The 19,089-nt window shown below is 46.1% G+C and overlaps 1 protein-coding gene across 1 annotated transcript in view; it reads left to right on the top strand.

Moving 5' to 3' along the window:
* The window catches only part of Kcnq1 (potassium voltage-gated channel subfamily Q member 1), a 326,442-nt gene that overhangs the window by 249,830 nt on the left and 57,523 nt on the right, over positions 1–19,089 (top strand). Inside the window, exons 12-15 of the mRNA XM_027408856.2 lie at positions 6,890–6,965; positions 10,789–10,883; positions 11,484–11,530; positions 12,490–12,551. Of these exons, the coding sequence (XP_027264657.1) occupies positions 6,890–6,965; positions 10,789–10,883; positions 11,484–11,530; positions 12,490–12,551 (280 nt within the window). The remainder of the gene's footprint in view (positions 1–6,889; positions 6,966–10,788; positions 10,884–11,483; positions 11,531–12,489; positions 12,552–19,089) is intronic.

Below are 19,089 nucleotides of genomic sequence, written 5' to 3'. Positions count from 1 at the left end.
TGTGTAACTAAGAAGGGGTTTTGTTGTTGTTGCTTTTTTGTTTGTTTGTTTGAGATAGGGTCTTGCTGTATTGCTCTGGCTGTCCTGGAACCCACCATGTAGTCCATAATGGCTTTGAACTCACAGAGATCTATCTGCCTCTGCCTCTGCCTCCCAAATGCTGGGATTAAAGGTATATGTCACTGTGCACAGCTACATTGAGGGCTTTTCTTAATGTTTTATTATTATTTTTATTTGTATGAGTGTTCTGCCAGCATGTATGTATGTGTACAATGTGCATGCAGTACCCTCCAGACAAGAAGTCTTCAGATGGTTGTGAACTATCATGTGGGTGTTAAGAATCAAACCCATATCCTCTAGAAGAGCAATCCAGTGCTCTTTATCATGGGGCCATCTCTCTGGCCTCACAGATAACATGTTTTAGCCTCCATGAATTCAAGTCACCTTCAGCTCTCACTGTGATCAATGCTTTTCTGCCTATAGGCCTCACCTGTGAGCAATTTAAATGGATGTATAAACTTTGACACTATTACAGTTAGTGTCTTTATTCTGTGGACTAATTATTTGTTGCTAGCAGATAAAAAATACAACTTTTAGTAGAACCAAGCTTGCCCCCTCTTCCAATCTTCATTTCTTGGCCCCTAAATTTCTGGGATTACAGACATGAGCTGCCATGTCCATGCCCAACAATGTCGGGGTTCTGCTAAACTCATTTTTTAATTCATTTTTTAGGGGGGGCTTTTTGGTTTGTTTTTGTTTAGTTTAGTTTTGATTTTTTTGGGTTTTTTTCAGACAGGGTCTCTCTATGTAGCCCTGGCTGTCCTGGAACTTACTGTGTAGACTAGGCTGGTCTTGAACTCACAGAGATCCACCTGTTTCTGCCTCCCAAGTACTTTATTCTATTGTTAAGTTACATTTTATTTGCATGGGGAGTGAGCCTGCTACAGCACGCATGTGGAGGTCAGAAGACTCCTTGCAGGAATCAATCTCTTCTTCTAACATGTGGGTTCTGGAGATTGAACTCCAGTCACCAGGCTTGGTAGCAAAGCCCTTTTACTCAGTGAACCATTTTGCCAGGTCAATCAATCCTGCCTTTTCTCTCCTTAATGCACAAGCTGGGACTTTATGGACACTGTTATAAAATATGGAACATGCCATCTCAGGAACAAAGTGATTTCTACATTGTCATTAAACATGATGTATGCTTAGTGTTTAGGATTTTTTTGTTTCAATTTTCATTTTTTTTCTTTTTTTAAATTGTGTTTCCTACTTTGCTAGAAGTTATGTTTTTAATTAAAACTAGGTCTTGAACTTTATCAAGTGTTTTTCTGCATCTTTTGAGTTGATTATATGTTTTTCCTTGTTCTGTTGATGTGGTGAGCTCCGTTGATTGATTTTCAAATGCTAAGCCAGCCTTGCATAACTGGATTAAGCCACGCTGATCCTGCATCTTGACATGAGCCCTGGATCTCACTGGCTGCTGGTTTTTAGAGGCTGCCTCCACATCCAGGACAGACATTACCCTTGAGTTTTCTTTCAGGAATATCCTTGTCACATTTGGGTATCAAGGCCAGGCTGCCTCATAAAAGCCCTGTAAGAAGCTTTGTATATAGTTGTGAAGTTCTTCCTCTGGTGTTGGGAAGAACTCACTGGTTAAGTCTTCTAGACCAACTTCTTTGTAGAAAGATTGTTAAAATTCCAAGTGTAATTCCATTAACATAAGGCAGTTTGTATTTATTTCTTCTTTTCTTAAAACATGTTTTGATGAATTAATCTATTTTATCTATTGTTTTTGTTCATATTATCCTCTAAATAGATTTTTTTTATGTCTCAGGCTCCACAGTGGTGTTCATTTTTTAACTCCCAGCACTGATGATTTGTGATTCCCTCTCACCCTGTTCCATCTATCTTGCTAAAAGTTTTATCAATTTTATTAGTCTCTTTGGAAAGCCAAATGTTAGCTTTGCTGATTTTCTTTAATGCAACATTCATTTTTTATTTCATCAACTTACGGGCTTATCTTTATTATCTCTTCTACTTCTTTCAGGTTTAAATTTGTTTTGTATTTTTTTTTAGTTGTTGTATTGTTGTTTTTTTTTAACTTGAGCTGGATCTCAGCCTCCCCTCTAGCAAACACATTTAAGACCATATATTATCTTCCCTTCAGTGTCCATATTTCAATGTACCTCCAACATTTGTTTAACTATATTTTTGGAGACATAATTTTTAAATTTTTATCACATTTATTTATATGTGTACATGTGGGGGTACATTACCATGGCCCATATGTAGAGGTCAGAGGACAACATTTGAGAGTTGGTTTTTCTTCTTCCACCAAGCAAGTCCCAGGAATCAAACTCAGGTCTTCAGGCTTGGCAGCAAGCACCCTTACCTACCGAGCCATCTTACTGTTTTCTTTTTTTGTTTCTTGTTGTTTGGTTTGGTTTGATTTTTCGAGACAGGGTATCTCTGTGTAGCTTTGGAGCCTGTCCTGGAACTCACTCTGTAGACCAAGACCAGCATCTTGCTAAGTAACCTAGGTTGGCTTCAAACTTGTGGTCTTCAAGACTTGGCTTCCTCAGTTGCTGAGTTTAGAAGTGTACACCACACACTCAATTTTTAGCTATAAGTTTTGATACATTTTTATTATTCGGTTAGAACTATTTTCTAATTCATATAAGACTCTTTTTATTTGACCTTGGGCTACTTAGATCATTTAACTTCCAAAACACTTGGGGATTTCCTGGTAATATCTTTGATTTCTAGTTTAATTTTATTGTGGTCATGCAAAACATGATTTAACTTCTTTGAAATTTGTTGAAAATTGCTTTTAAAACCTAGAACTTGGTATCTTTGTAAATACTTATATGTGCTGGGCTGCGATGGTGTGGTTTTTGTCATGTCAGTTAAGGGTGGACGACACTCAGATTGTTCGTAATTGTCTCTGTTGATGCTTTGGCATCCTTTCAATCCATAACCAAGGGGTATGTTCAAATCTCCCATTATGGCTGTAGATTTTCTTTCACCATTTTGTTCTCCCAGTTTGCTTTTCATGTTTTAAGGTTATATTTGTAGGTGCATACAGATTTGGAATTGATCTTTTCCTGCCAAACTGACATATTTTCATATAGGAGTGGGTGGAAACCCTGGACAACATTTGGATCCCATTCAAGTGCTGTGTACTTTTTTTTTTTGAGGGACAGGATCACTCACTGGTCTGGAACTTGCCAAGTGGGCTAGGGTGGCCCGCCAATGAGCCCCAGGGATCTTCTTGTCTCTACTCTCCAGCCTTAGGATTGTAAGCACAAGCTACTATACCTGGTTTTTTGTTTGTTTGTTTGTTTTTAAGGTAGGTTCTGGGGAAGGAACTCAGGTCCTTGCTTGTAAGACAAGCACTTTACCAGCTTGCCCTGAGCTGATAATTTGTAACTCTGAAATCTTCTTTGTCTGACTCTGCAGTGCCTGGTGCTGGTTTACAGATGCCTGTGTTTAAAGGGCTATGCTAGGATCCCCATTTCTCTGCCCCTTCCTTTCAGTCTCTCTTTGTTTATGCTTTTAATGAGTTCATGTCATTGTTTTTAATCCTGACTGACAATCCTGATCTATTTAATGGAATATCAATTCACTTAAATGCACATTCTCTACCATCTTATTCTTATCCATTTTTTCTTACTATTTTTCTTCTTTCTTTTTTTTTAACTACATTGCCTCATTTATCAAACTACCTATTGCATTCTTAATTTCCACTATTGTATTGCCCTTTCTTTATCTTTTTTCTTTTACTCATGATTTATTTATAATTAATTAATTTTAGAGGGAATCATAGAATGAGGTTTAGACAGCATCTCGGGTAACTCAGGCGGGCCTCAAACCTCTATGTAGCCAAGGATGACCTTGAACCTCCTGATCCTTCTTCCTGCCTCCACCTCCCAAGTTCTGGAATGACAGGCATGTGCTGCCATGCCTGACTTTTATAGAATTTCTTTTTCAGTATTTGGAGATAACGTTTATCATATGGCGAAATCCTTCATCTGTTCATCTTTTTTTCTTGACTCTATCCATCACAGTTATCTTAAAGTTCTCATCTAGAAAGTCTGATGCAAACCACATCTATCTATCTACCAATGACTCTCTAGGTCAAACTCTGGGCTGCTCTGCTGGGCGCACTCCTGGGGGCAGAACACTCACTTGGTGGCTGAGCAGTGTCAGCCTCACATGCCTGAAGCTGTCAGCTGTCATCCGAACCCTTCAACTCTCCTTCTTCACTCAGCCTTTTGAGCAGGCTAGCTCGGACTTGTCCAGGAGGCAGACATTTTCTGAGAGGGTAAAAGTGAAATCTGCAGGTCTTTTGAGGCCGAAGCTTACAACACATAGCCTGCTTCCACTGTGGTGGAAACAGCCTTGGATCTTTAATGGCAGGAACAAAGAGGGATTTTCAGCTATCTTTAACAGCCACTATTTTCATACTCCTCCCTAAAACAATGTTCTTTCTCCCTCCAACACACGTAGAGGTCTCACTAATTGCAGACACCACCACATGTTCCAGCCTTCTGTCATCTGCCTTTTTTGTTTTCTGGTTCTAAAATCAATGCCAAATATTATATATAAGGTTGATGTCTCAATGTCCCACCTCTGAATTCTAAAATAACTTTTGTTTTTCTTTCCTTCCTTCTTCCACTCCTTCCTTTCTCTTTTCTCCTCAGTGCTAGGGATTGGTGCCAGTTCATGCTAGGCAAACATTGTACCTTTAATCTATGTTCCCAGTCCCACATCCCACTTTTTGAGACTGGGTCTCACTATGTAGTCCTAACTGGCCTAGAACTCTCTGTATAGTCCAGGCAAGCCTCCAAGTCACAGAGATCCACCTGCCTCTGCTTCCTGAGTACTGGGATTAAAAGCATTCACCAACGCACTCAGCTCCCCATTCTTTTTTTTAACTTTTTAAAAATTTGTATTTTATGTAGATGGGTGCTTTGCCTGTGTGTGTGTGTGTGTGTGTGTGTGTGTGTGTGTGTGTGTGTGTGTGTGTGTGTGTGTGCAGCATGTGTCCTTGAAGTTCAGAAGAGGGTGTTGGATTCCCTGGAACTAGAGTTAGAGATAGTTGTAAGGTGCCATGTGGGTGCTGGAAACTTAACCCAGTACTTCTGGAAGTACAAGCATCAAATACTCTTAACTGCTAAGCCATCTCTTCAGGCAGGATCTCATTAGGTTGTTCAGGCTGGCCTTGAACTCTGTTACCCAGGAAGGGTCTGAACTTATGATTCTCGTGCATAGCCTTCTAAATATCTGGGATTAGGTGTCCAGCTTCTAATTTCTTTATCAGCTACCTATTACTGAGCAGTAAACCATAAGCAATTGTTGTGGTTTAACAGTTACTTGTCTTGCTCACAGCTCCATGGGTCAGGAGTGTGGACTCAGCTTTGCTGGAAGGTGGCTCTGTGGTTGTGCTGGGGATGACTCAGGCAGCAGCAGGCACCAGTAGCTTGCTTAGGGCTGGGTGGTCCAAGATGGCTCAGTCACATGTCTACAATCAGTGCTGACTGATGGCTGGACACCTCCACTCACCTCCCTGCAACCACTCCCACCACAATCCCAACACCTGTGTTTCCACACATGGTGAGTTGCCCAGGACTCTATAGTCACATTAGGTCACGAGGTCAGCTCAAATTCAAACAGTGCAAAAACAACCATCTCCTGAGGCTGAGAGAGCCTTTAGCAGTTGAGATTGCAGAATGCAACACACCTGCAGATCTCTAGCTAGGACCTGTTTTTTCCCTTATTTTTCAACTTTTATATATGGACAAAACAAAAACAAGCAAACCAAAAAACTACAGAAGTTCCAAGATATCTCTGTACAGATGAGTTGGTTTTCCTCTAATATGAAAAAGAAATCTGGGCTAGTTTGGGCTTGAGGTTTTGCAGGGACCTCAACTAAAAATTTTTGGCTGTTTCTGGGGCCCCATCCTAGAACAGTCTGAATCCCAAGCCTGCTGTCCCCAGTGGCAAGAGCCTGCTGGCTTCTCTGCTTTATTTTTACTCCCTCCCAGCAGCCACTATTGCTCTGTGAGAACCCACAGCTATTTCCAAGGGGGAACTGTGTGAAAAAAGATACCCTGATAGCCTTTGTTCTCTGGAATCCTGTCACTTGTATCCTGGTGGCTCTGTAGCCCAGGCTCCACTGTTTTCCTCCCAGCCCAGGAAGCCCCACCATCCCATCTGGTGTAGACATTTCCCACACTTCTCTGAGAAGGAAGCACAGCCTGGAGGGTAGGCTGGCTTCCTCTTGCCTCTTGTTTTCTGGGCTTGGGGCCCTTCAAGTCTAGCTTTCCCAGAGGCTCCCAGCAGTTCTCTGTTGCCAATGGCTAGTCAAATTTGAGCTTCACAGACTCTTCAGGCTTCTCTATTGCCCTGATGCCTTCCAGACTAATTTCTGTGCACACAGATGGCCTGGTCATGGGCCTGCTTTCTCTGGTAGTGTTTCTAAAGGGATCTTTCTAGAAGGAGCTTTAGAGATAAACCAGTGAAGAACCCTGAGCAGTCTCAGGGAACAGAGCCCTCATTAACAGGGCTGTAGTCCTACCCCCTCTAAGGGTATTCCCTGACTCTGCTGTTAGAGTTGCAACCCTTGCAAACTAGGGGTACAAACACCTACTCGAGTTCCAAAATACAAGCAGGGAAAGGATCCTTCTCCCCACCTGTGGTGAGACAACCTTCCCTTTCCCTTTTAGAAACCCTAGCCTCTGGCTTCTCTAGATACAGGGCAAGCCCTGGATAGAATGTTCTCCTTGTTCCTGGAGAGACCATCCATGTTTGACCAGGGTACCTTTGGCATGTGTTGAAGGGCTACCAACATGAAACCTGCTCACACTCTGCTCCCCCTCCTCCACAGGCTGCGGGAGCATCATCGGGCCACCATCAAGGTAATCAGGCGCATGCAGTACTTTGTAGCCAAGAAGAAATTCCAGGTGAGATCATGTCCAGTGCACACGACCCCAAAAAGACTACAGTGGTAGTATGCCCTCACCCTTAGATGCCAATATGCTGTGACAGCAGACTCCATCAAGGACACCATACCCAGCCCTGGCCCAGGGACCCTTTGTCCCTCCATCTGGATTGATAGAAGGAATTACATGGCCTTACTTCTCCTTCTGTGAAAGGTTGTGATAGTGACAACCTGGCAATGTTACCTGGACAAGAAGTGTCACCTGTTCTTAGCCAGCCTGGAGTTTTCTGTATCCTACTGTACCTACACTGCATCCTGCATAGTGAACAGGAGCTCCTGAGCTGGCAAGAGTGCAGCTCTGGGATCCATTTGCCATCAACCCACCTCCAGAGTTGTTCTCCTGAGGCCCTGAGTCCAGGGCTCTCTGACAATAAATGGCAGGCTATATTCCTCCTCTACTATGGGACAGTTGTGAGCAGAAGTCATGGGGATGACAAATCCTTACTTCTCACTTTGAGAACAGGTCAACAGCAGCAAGGGGTAGAGGGCATTCTCTTACCACAGGCCCCTTGTCCCTGGGGAAGAAGGCTGGGACAACCTACCTTAGTCTCCAAGGATAATCTCAATGGTAGCCCTGTGTCTTGTTACAGGCCACACCTTCCACACCAGGCCATGGGATTGACACAGGCTCCTAATGTCCCCTCAGCACAGCTCCCACCCCATCCATAAGCAGCCAAAACCTCCATATTCTGTGAAAGGTAGGGGCTAAAACAGTTCCCATCCTAGGTTATCATTGTTGTATGAGAGGAGCTTTGGTTGACATGAGTCTCACTCATTGTAGTCCTCAGCTCCTCAACTGTTACTAGTCCAGCCCTAAGAATAGCCCTTTGAGCTAGCCACTGTCCCTCTTGCCAAGCTCCTGACACTAATGAGAACAGCATGTGGCTTCTCACCCTAGCTACTCACTGCCACCCTGGAGGGACCCTGTGCACATTCAACAGTACCATGGTGGCATTCTGCTGCCCCCTTGTTAGACTGCACCCCCTGGTACTGTCACAACTCAAGTAGACCAAGTTACGCCCAAGCTCCCACCACAGCTAGGGACTTCATGTTGTCAAAAGGAATAAGGATCACACTCAGCAGGGGCCAAATCCAGGAGGCACCTGGCAATGTACTAGAAGTGTCCAAAGGCCCCAGGGAGATGGCAGTTGTGCCTCTCTCCCTACTTAGAAGCCATGTGCCCGATAGCTCCACTGCTGAGGTGCTAAAGAAAAGAGGAAGATGAGACAGCCTCCCGTAGAACCAGCTCTTCCCAGGTTGGCAAGGAGCCACAAGAACCCCATAGGGAGTCACATCTTGACAAGACAGTCTCTCAGGGGCAAAGGAGGGGCTAGGGTGTGACACTCTTACTGGGAAGCAGTATAGCGTAAATTGCTAGTGTTTAAAGGGTCATGAGAAATTGCTAGGTCATGACAGTCCCCAGGCTGAGATGTGGCCCCTGTAGATGTTGGAGTAGGTTCCACATGAAACAGTACAGTACCTGCTTGCTAGGTTTTATGTCGTTGTGCTGGGTAGGCCCATGGTTCCCTGGGGTCCAAGTCTAGAGTCTGGATACCCCATGGAGCACAAAGACCCTCATGGTTTCCAAGTAGCCCTGCTTTGAGTCAGAGGTTATCTTAGTGGCCCATTCAGATCCATTCTCTATGGAACAAACAAGGGGCCTGTTTGTTGACATGTTTGGCGGCTGAGGAGCCAGAGCCCTGCACTTTCTTTCAGACTAAGGACACTAGGTCCTAAGAGTGGCTCAGGAAGCTGCCAGAACAGGCCAAACAACTCCTACCTTCCTGCTCTCTGCTTCTCCCCGCTACACTCATCCCAGGTGCTGGAGGGGCCCTGTGGGGTACAGAGGCTTTTAGGTAAAGAAAAGTAAGGGCTCTACAATGAGCTGGCTTTATTGCTGGGGACACATGGACAGGTGGTGGAAGGCCTCCAAGGAAGAGTGAGGTAGGTGAAGAGGGAGCCCCCTGTGAGGAGGGCTCTAAGGGCTCCAGACCACCTTAGTAACCCAGATTTCTTGCCTCAGCCATTCACCCACCTGCTCCCCACCTACCCCTGCTGGTCTTAATGAAGGCATACCTGCCTGCCCTGCTGGCTGATAAGTCTTTGTCTAGTCACCTTTGTGTCTAGCCTGAGGAACCAGGGCCTCTTAGCCCTGAAAGTTTATCTTGAGCACCCACATCCATAGTCCGGTCAGTCTGGACAGGCAGCATTATCTTGGCTCATCTCTGGCTCCTGCTGCCACAAGGGGACATTAAGCTTAGGAGAAAGCTGAGATGGTCTCTTATACTAGATCCAGGCAGATATCTGACAGAGACACCTCAAGCCCCAACCAGATGCTGGAGGGGAGCTTAGCAGCTCCAAGATAAGTTTCAACCTGGGTACTTCTGGTCATGGGTGGTTGGTGGAGTACCTCTAGACCTCCTCTTACTCCTTTTTTTAATTAAATTTTTTTTAATTTTTAATTTTTTTGAGACAGGGTTTCTCTGTGTGGCCTAGTTGTTCTGGAACTTACTCTGTAGGCAGGCTGGCCTCAAACTCAGAGATCCACCAGCCTTTGCCTCCCAAGTGCTGGGATTAAAAGCATGTGCCACCACTGCCTGGCTTTTCGATCCTTCTTAACTGTACCCTGCTTGCAGCCCCCTACCCTGATCTGCAGGCCTGCATACTCACACCTCCCACCACCCGTTTAATCACTTGTGTGTTCAAAGAGGCTAACAAAGGTACCCATGCACACTTGGACTCAGTGGCCCTCAGACTCTCAGACCATCCATAGATCAACCTAAGGACCTGTCTTTCTCCTCATCCAGGCCTGCACTGCCTCAAGCTGTAGTTTCTGTCTCCCTTGTTCATTTGCCCCATGCACTACCAGGCATGCCTAGAGGGGCCACACACTTTGTAAAGCATTTTGACCCACAAATTCTCTTCCCTATTACTGAGGTGACCTTCAGTGTGCACTAAGGAGAGACCCAGGTCCTGAACTCAGTCATGGCCACCTCTGACTGACAAGGTGCTGCATCAGGATTCCTTGGCATTGCTCATCTTAGCTCTTATTTTATTCATTCCCTCCTAGACACAGCAGAGTAGACCTCAGCAGTCCATTTTCCAGAAAAAAAGGAACAGACTCAGTGTCCTGTTTTATAGAAGACAAGGACAAGGCTCAGAATCTCATCTTAGAGAAGGGAGGATTAGGGCTTCTATCTCCATCTTACAGAAGATCATAAGACCTGGAGACATTATCAAGTGCAGTTCTTAGACTGCCATAGCTACATGTGCACAGGACCAACCCGTGCTGTCCCAAGCTTGGCCTCATAACAGTAGTTGGGTATGTAGGCCACAGAAGTGGTGGTCCTGGTGCGTAGAATGACCCTGGGCATGGTGGGTCCGTCCTTCAGGAGAGCCAGACTGTGTTATGGGAAGTCTGAGTGGCATTGGGGGGCATCTAGAATGCATGGTGTGCTAGCTCCCACCCCAAGAATCAGCAAGTATGTCAGTCTAGGGCCCAGATGGACTGTGGATATGCAACACCATGTCTCTGGCCTGTTGGGCCAGTTCTTCCTGAGAAAGCTTGGAATCAGGGCCAATAGACTAGTAGGAGCTAGCTAGTCCTTCTGGTAAAATGACAGAAGGTGAAGGCCCAGGCAGGCTAAACTGGCAACTTGCAAGGGTCAAGTCTGCTGCTCTATGTGTTCTAAGCCATTCCTCCCTATCACTGCCCCCTCAACCTGCATTTAGAACTGAGCCCACAGGACTCAGGGGAAAGTGACACATGTCTTTCTGACCTACAGCAAGCACGGAAGCCCTACGACGTTCGGGATGTCATCGAGCAGTACTCTCAAGGCCACCTCAACCTTATGGTGCGCATTAAAGAGCTACAGAGAAGGTGGGCACAGAAATGGGTGTGGAGACATGGCCCCAGGAGGCCCTGCCCCAGCCTCACAGGGAAAGAAAGAGTTCTTAGTGAGACCCACCTCTGAGTTAACCTCCATCCATGGATCTTCCTGCCACTGGAGTGGAGCTAAGGATCCTGACCGTTCAGAGCCAACACAGTCTGGAATTCCGGCTTGGATCCTATTTCCATAGAAGCAATGTGGTCCCTAGGGGCCCAACACAGGTTTGGACCTAGAAGGCTAGCTTCATGGGCTAGCTCACAAACCTAACTCTGTGGATGCCATGGGGTGCAGCTGGGAGAATGTGACTGTGCCTTCCATAGACAAATGTTCAGGGCCTCCGTGTTTTGACTCTACTCATCTCATCCAGGGAAAGTCTTAAGTATCCCAGCTTCTGCCCCTCATCTTTGAACTTCCTGCCTGGCCCTCTTAAGAGCATGGGCCACAGGGTCTCAGGTGCCTCTTGGCAGGTCTTTGAATGGCAATGAAATATACCCCTGGAGTGAGTGTCATGTTGTCCTCCTAAACACAATGTCCTGTCTTTGTGGTACTCCAGGCATTGTGTGAGCTTGTGTCCCTCTCTTCTTTCCCAGGCTGGACCAGTCCATTGGAAAGCCATCTTTGTTCATCCCCATTTCAGGTGGGTGTCTGCACTCGTACCTGGACAGGGAAACCCATGATCCAGTCTCTCTCTCTCTCTCTCTCTCTCTCTCTCTCTCTCTCTCTCTCTCTCTCTCTCTCTCTCTCTCCCTGGTGTGTGTGTGTGTGTGTGTGTGTGTGTGTGTGTGTGTGTGTGTGTGTGTGTTTCACCCCATATGCCTCTCTTCTTCATCACAACAGGCCACTGAGGCCTTCTGTATAGAAGCCAGAAGGAACAGGTAGACCCATGCTGGGCAAAGTGTCTGTATAATGGAATGTTTTGGTGATGACAGAACAAGCTGTGTGTTCCTTTAAATGACAGATTTCTAAAGCATCTTGGTATGGTAGTGTGAACCAAGGGCACATTTTCCTGTGGTGGAAGGGCCTGGTGTGGAACATGATCCAGATAAGCAGCCAGCCCAGAGTTTCAGGGGCTATTATGGGAGTCCTTCCTGGCTTAGGTATGCAGAGATGGCATTATGTGTGCTAGTTCTTGGCTTGATGGGAACCTTTAGGTCCTCGGGACAAGGTGCTAAGCCACACCAGGTAAGACAAAGCAAGCTACATTGTTCTGGTGACAATGCTAGCTAAAGTTCAAATAGGACTATGGGCATAATCCAATGTTGGGGACCACTGAGACAGCAGATACCCTGGCCTGGTGATGGGTTCAGCAGGTATCACAACCCAGTTGAGTCACCCCTGGACAGAGAGTGTTCTGTCCCTCCTGGAAGACTCTAAGGGGTTCCAAAGCCAGGAGGAACAAGGATGGAGCCCAAATTCACTCTGCCACTACAATGCCTCACCCTGCCCTGCCCTGCCCTGCCCTTGCTGTTCTAATCACAAGGGAATTTTAAAGGATGTCTTTACCCATTTCCCTCATCTCCTGCTCCTTAAGGTCCATCCAGGTTCCTAAACCCACACCCACAGCCCATACCCCTGACTTTCTGCTTTCCCCCATAGAGAAGAGCAAGGACCGTGGCAGTAACACCATTGGTGCCCGTCTGAACCGGGTGGAAGACAAGGTAGGCTCCTATATCAACTCTGTCTGCTCTGATAGTCACCCTCCTCAGCCAGTCCAATACCCCAAGGGCAGTATTTCACTGCTCCACTCAGTTCCACACTCTGCTGATCTCCTCCATGGAGTTCTTGAGAAGCGCCATGCATGGTGGGTGGGCAATACATTTCACAACTGTGTGCCTGCCTACCTGCTGGCTGCTTCTGCGTCGTATAGGCCTGTAGCCCTACCCCTGGGAAGGAAGGAGTGGGCTCTCAAAGTCAGACACACTGAAGCTTTGAACATGACCCAGCTCTTTTCCTCCACCCCTTACCCTTTCTGCTCTAAGAGCCTCCTGGCTGCATCCTAACCAGGAGGTGGCTGCAGCCAGACTCAAATTAGGTCATAGGTCAGCCATCTAGGGTCCTTGATCTGGATAGGCCAAACCTTCAGAAGACTCAGAACCTGGCTAGGGTGGATTTCTCGATGGTGTCAGCCTCTACTTACTCTGGACCTGACTGGTAGGGAAAGTCCAGTTCAAGATACTATGGTAGGCTATTCTGGATCTGCCTAGCCAGGCTAATTTTAGCATCCACTACTATAGGCTTCCACCTAGAGTAGAGTGAGTGCCCAATGGTAGTTCCTCGTACACTGGCTGTTCACAATCTCATGTTTCAGAGTGCCACAGCTAACATTAGCTAAGCCATTAGGCTACTCCATTGCCCTCCATGTTCTGTGTCCAACACCCTAACTTTCACCAGCCACTGGAGGCTCTGACTCACCCAGGGAGCTTTCTTGGGCCCATGGTACAACCCACTGCTACTCTTTGAAGTCTGCTGTTTGAGGTGTGCCGTTATCTTGCCAGACAACTCGTCTGTATACACGGATTTTATCTTAACATAACTAGGAGGCTAAAAATAGTGGAATTTCAGTTGAGTGGGGAGTGTGGTTGCTGCTGGGTTGCCCTAGCAACGCCTGGCTCTGGCTCTCTTCCAATATGGACTACAACTGGGCAGGTAGGCAAGGATAGTCTGGCCCACATAGGACAAACCAGCTTTCCTTCCCTAAACACGTCCTAGGCACTAGGCTCTGAAGCCTCTCTACTCCTCACTAGCATAAGTGTCCCCAGCCTGGGGCAGTCAGGAGCTCTGAGGCCAGTAAATGGAATCAGGAAGAGGTATGATCTGAGCTCTAGATATTCTCTAGGCCCCCAGGAATGTGCATGTCCAACACCGAGTCTCACTACAGGGCCTGGCCTAACCTGTAGAATCCTGGACCTGAGCAGAGCCCTTGACCAGCAGACCACCCAGCTAGAACAAAGATTTTGCATATCTGGCAGGATGGGAAAGATACTTGGAGTGTTTGATTCACAAGGCCTCGGCTCAGGGGTGGCTTGGGAGCCTCATTATTTGTCTACATGTTCAAGGATACCCTTAGTTTCTCTCTTCTTTGTGCATGGGCCTATTGAACCAGTGATAGTCCCCCTGGTTTGGGTCTCCTACTCAACCTCCACAAACAGCCCCCAGTCTTTCCTGGTCAAGGCCACCTTTGCTGATCACTCCTACTGCTGGCAGGAATCAAGGAGGTCTTTCCCCACCTCCAGAGAGCACAGAACAAATCTCTCCCCAGAAATTTAAAAGCAGCCTGCTGTCTCAGTCCCAATAGCCCCACCACCACAAATTCCTGATCCAATCAAGTTCTATCTCATTCTAACTGTTCAACTTTCCCTTTCTCCCCATTACCCATAGAACAGGCTACCCCTCAAACCCAGACCAGAAACCTGGTGTTTCCTATAAATGACAGAAGGTGATAGGTGTTGTCCCCTACCAGTGTCTCCCTTTCCAGACTCCAGATATGGCTGCCCATCAGCATTTTGGGGTTTAATAACCAGGTTACAACTCTATGACCAAGGTGGAGGCTGTACTGGCTCAGGGGTAGGGGCGGGGCAGAAGTACATGCCAGTGTTTCATCAGATCAGAACAACAAAGGGCTGGTTTTCCAGAGTCCATGGTCTCTGGGAGCAAGGTTTAGGAACAAAGCTAGGCCAGTCCTCAGAGCTCCTGGTGACCTTGGCCCTGTCTGGGATCTGAGCCAGGTTTGCAAGGATGCTGGGATCCTGCAAAAATGCCTCATGGGCATCATTCTTCATCTTCACTCCCTGCCTTTAGATGGTTAAGATGGAGGAATGAGTCCTCCATCCAAGGCCATGGTCTACACTGAACCAAGGCACCTCCCAGGGCTCTAGCCTAGACCCCCATTGTACATCAAGAGGCTGTCAAAGATGCACTGACCCAAATGGCCCATGGCAGCCTGCCCAGTCCCTCCTCTGTCCAGGACCACTGCCCCCTGTGGGGACAGACCCTGGGAAAGAGCTTTGCTGGGCCCAGAGGGCACGATGGCATGGCCGGGGCCCCACATTATCGCAGTTATCAACGTAACCATCGGGACCAGAAACAACCCAAGCGCAATCCTGCTGACCTTGGGAAGTAGGGGACAGGAAATCCCTGGGAGCCCAGCAGTCCCAGAGTCGAGCCAGTGCCAGCCAGCCTGGCTGAGCCCAGCCAGAGCCCCTGGGCTTCCCTGCTGACAGCCCCTCCCTCCCACCCCTTCAGACCAGCTGCAGGCTGGCCAAAGTCAAGTCTCCTGTGCCCAGCAGCTTGCCTAGCTCAGCTTAGCTCCTCAGCTGTGAAGTGTGTCCCACCATAGGCCACCCACACAACAAGGCTGAATCCCCCTCACAAACAGCTAGACTACACTCTCAGAAGGGGATTAGACTAAGGACCCAAGGAGATTTGGAGTATCTACTTGTAAGGGATACCTAGGAGAAGCTAGCTGAATTTGTTCAGGGGTGCTTCAGTTTTCCTGACCAGGAGTTTCCTTAGCTCCAGGCCAGGGACCTGTACCAGGGAGCCATGCCCATGGGCTCCCTTCATGCAGCCACCGTCTATTACTGATTCCTTTGTTCTAAAAATCAAGCAGTCTCCTGTGGTCACACAGCTAGTTACACAAAGAGCTGGTCCTCATGGCGATCACAGATGTGGGTAAGGGAGGAACATTTCAGAAGTGAGAAGGTCCTTTGGAAATGAGGCTGGAATCAGCTCTGAGAGCCAAGGCTGGGTAGGGGCCAGTGGCCTTGTCCAGGGGCTACAGTATTCAGGACGGGTGGCAATTCAAGATAGTACAGGCCATCTTGTTATCCCTATAACAAGAACCCCCGAGTTCTGGCTCCTGCCTTCTGTCTCTTTGGCCTGGCCCTGCCTGGGCCCCCCACTGGCTTCCTTAGGGTCCCCTGGCTCTCTGTAGAACCCACACCCACCTCTTCCCCATGGTGTTCTTAGCTCTTCTTGGACCTGGACCTGCCACAGTGTTTATTTTACAAGCTAAGCTCACACTGTCGCGCTGATATGCAGAGCACAGTGGGGCCAAGAGACTGACTTTCTTGTTTTCTGCAGGAAATGTTTGTGGCTCAAAACCGGACACAAGGGAGCTCTGGTTTCCAGACCCTGCTCACGGGGCATCTGGGGGTGGGGGTGGGGGGGGTTGAGGCCCCAGCACTCCTTCTCACTAGTTCTGTCCTAGAACCCAGGCCATACATACTTAATTCCTGTATGAGGACACCATCCAGCCCCCACCAACTGCCTTCATTCCATGGACCCTCTTCTATCCATGAGACCTACAAGCTGGCCCCTGAGACCTTGTCATCCCAGGTCATTCCTTAGGTATCCTGTTCCATCCTTGCTCTCCAGTGGGCAATCTTCTAAGCCCAGGTCTTGCATGTTTTCTAGCTGGGGGATTAGTTGTATAGATACTACTGCAGACTTCCCTACCTCATCTCTTACATCCCATATAAAGTCTTAAATGCTGCCAAAACCCACTTGGTCCTATTCTGCCATCTTTGTTGAATTGTGGCTCTTCACAGATTAAGTGGTGAGGTGTTCCCACCAATTCTATATCCGGGAATACTTTATGTGAGTCTTGATATTTTATTTTGTTTTTCTCTTCAATATTTGTTAGAACTTCAAGGCAACACCATCCAGATTGCTGTTTCCTTTGTGAGAACATTTTAAACTACTGATTACAGGGATTTGAGGCTTATGAACTACTAGAGCTCTTTATTTCTTCTTGTGTCAGTTTTGATAAGCAGGAGAGCTAAGGAATTTGTACCTTTCATCTTGGTTTTCAATTTTATTGGTGTTTACTTCATGTCCATAGCATCTGCATTTTGCCCCTGCTCTCTCTCTCTCTCATCCGAGTGTTGTTTATCTGTGCCTTTGCTGCTTCCCACAGTGACCAAGCCTGCCATACATTCCCCAATTTTATTGATATTTTCACCAAGCTTTTGGTTTGTTGATCTTCCCGCCTATCGACTTTATCTTGCTTATTCACATCTGTTTATCTCTTTCCTTCTAATCACTTGGCCTTAATGTATTTTTCTCTGTTTAACTTCTTAAGCTAGATAATTGTTCATCTCCAGATTTTCTAGATTTTTAAGGCATGTAAGCTATGATAGTTATCCTTGGCATATACACTATAATTTTTTCTGTAAATATCACTGAAAAGGCATACCCCATTTTTGTTGAGACACGATCTCACTATGCAGCTCAGTGTGGCCTCAAACTCAAGACTGTCCTGCATTAGCCTTCTTAGTCATGGGGGTGACAGACCCACAACGCTGTACCAGTCTCCCTACATTTTATAAAGTGTTTCACTTTCATCTACTTATGGTGTATTTTTCTAATCTCCATCATCTCTTGTTTATTCCAAGAGTTATGCCATGGCAGCATAACTGTGTGGTTTTTGTCATTGTTACTATTGTGGTAGAACTTTCTAGTAACATTGTTTTACTGTCAGAGAAAGTGGTCCTGGGATATCAACCCCTTGGAATGTTTTGAAGGATGTTTTATAGCAAAACACGTGCTCAGCCTTTGTAATGTGCTTTGAGTACTTGAAAGCATGTTCTGCAGTCATTGGATGCAGGGCTGTGTTTACAAGCACTAGAACAAGCTTGTTCATTGTTTTGTTCAAATCTTCTATATCCTCGTTGGAATCTCTTTATCTATTTGATCTATCATTTCTGAGAAGTCAGAGGGTAAATTTCTGTTTAACTTTCTAGGAAACCGCTAGACTATTTTCTAAAGTTGTCCCCCCCACCCTTGTTTTCCCATCAGCAATGTGTAAACGGCCCACTTTCTCTCAGCCTAGGCAGTAGGCCTGGTCTTTTCTATTTCAGCCCTGTTAGTGAGTATGTAATGGTATCTCATTGTGGTTTTGATTTGCATTTCCCTAATGACTAATGATGTTGAGCAACTTTTCATGTGCTTATTAGCCATTCATAGTCTTCTCTGGTGAAATGTTTATTCAACTCTCTTGCCCGTTTTCCAATTAGGTACTCTGCTCTATTGTCGCGTGGCAGGAGTTTTAATATGTTCTGGGTACAAGTCCTCCATCAGACGTATGACTTGCAAATACTTTCTCCTAATCTCCGGCTGTCTTTTCATTTTCTGAATTGTCTTTTAAATCACAGAAGTTTTTAATTTTAATGAAGTCCAATTTGTCTTTTGTATGTTTTGTATGGTTCCTGCTTTTGATGTTCTTAGACTTCTTTGCCCTATCTGAGGTCATGAACATTTTCTTTCTTTCTTTCTTTCTTTCTTTCTTTCTTTGTTTCTTTGTTTCTTTGTTTTTTTTTTCCTTCTTCAAGAAATTATATAGAATGAGCCTTTGTATCTAGGTCTAGATTTTGAAGCAATTTGAGGGTATGAAATGAGATAAAATCTAAGTTTCTGTTTGCTTGGTTTTGTGTCTATACATGCTGTGTGTGTGCAGGTAAATATATGTGTGTATAGAGGCCAGAGAAACATCTCAACTGTTGTTTTTCAGCAACCATCCATTTTATTCATTGAGAAAAGTCCTCACATTGACCTGTAGCTCACCAAGTAACCTAGGATGGCTGGTCAGAGAACTTCAGGGACCCACTAGTCTCTTCTTTCCCAGCCCTGGGATTACAACAATGTGCTACCATGCTTGACTTTTTTATATAAGATCTGAGAACTAAACTCTGGTCCTCAAGCTTACACAGCAATCTCCTTAACAACTGAACTATCTTTCTAGTCTCTTAAAGGTATCTAGCCCAGAGACCAAGCATAATGGCACACACCTTTAATCCCAGTACTAGGGAGGCAGAAGAAAGCAGGTCTCTGTGAGTTCAAGGCCAGCCTGGTCTACAGAGTGAGTTCTAGGTCAGTCAGGAATACATAATGAGACCCTATCTCAAAAACAAAAACAAAAAAGGTATAGTCCAAGCCCAAACTGACCTCTAATGGTCTAATAGTCTTCAATAATTGTCTACCAGCAGGTACTACACAAACAGCTGCTTTTTAACTTGCTGATATTCAGTTGCTCAGTACCATTAGTCAAAAATATTTTTTCTTTGATCAAGCAGCAATGGCATTTTTGTCAGAAATCAGTTAACCAAGCTAGGCACAGTGGTACATGCTTTTAATCCCTGTACTTTAGAAATTGATGTAGAAGAATCAGGAGACCAAAACAGCCTCAGGACATCCCAA

Source organism: Cricetulus griseus, chromosome 3 (genome assembly GCF_003668045.3).
Source record: "Cricetulus griseus strain 17A/GY chromosome 3, alternate assembly CriGri-PICRH-1.0, whole genome shotgun sequence".
In the NCBI taxonomy this organism is placed as follows: Eukaryota; Metazoa; Chordata; class Mammalia; order Rodentia; family Cricetidae; genus Cricetulus; species Cricetulus griseus.
The sequence above is the reverse complement of the archived record's forward strand: the minus strand, read 5'-3'. Positions and strand labels throughout refer to the sequence as shown.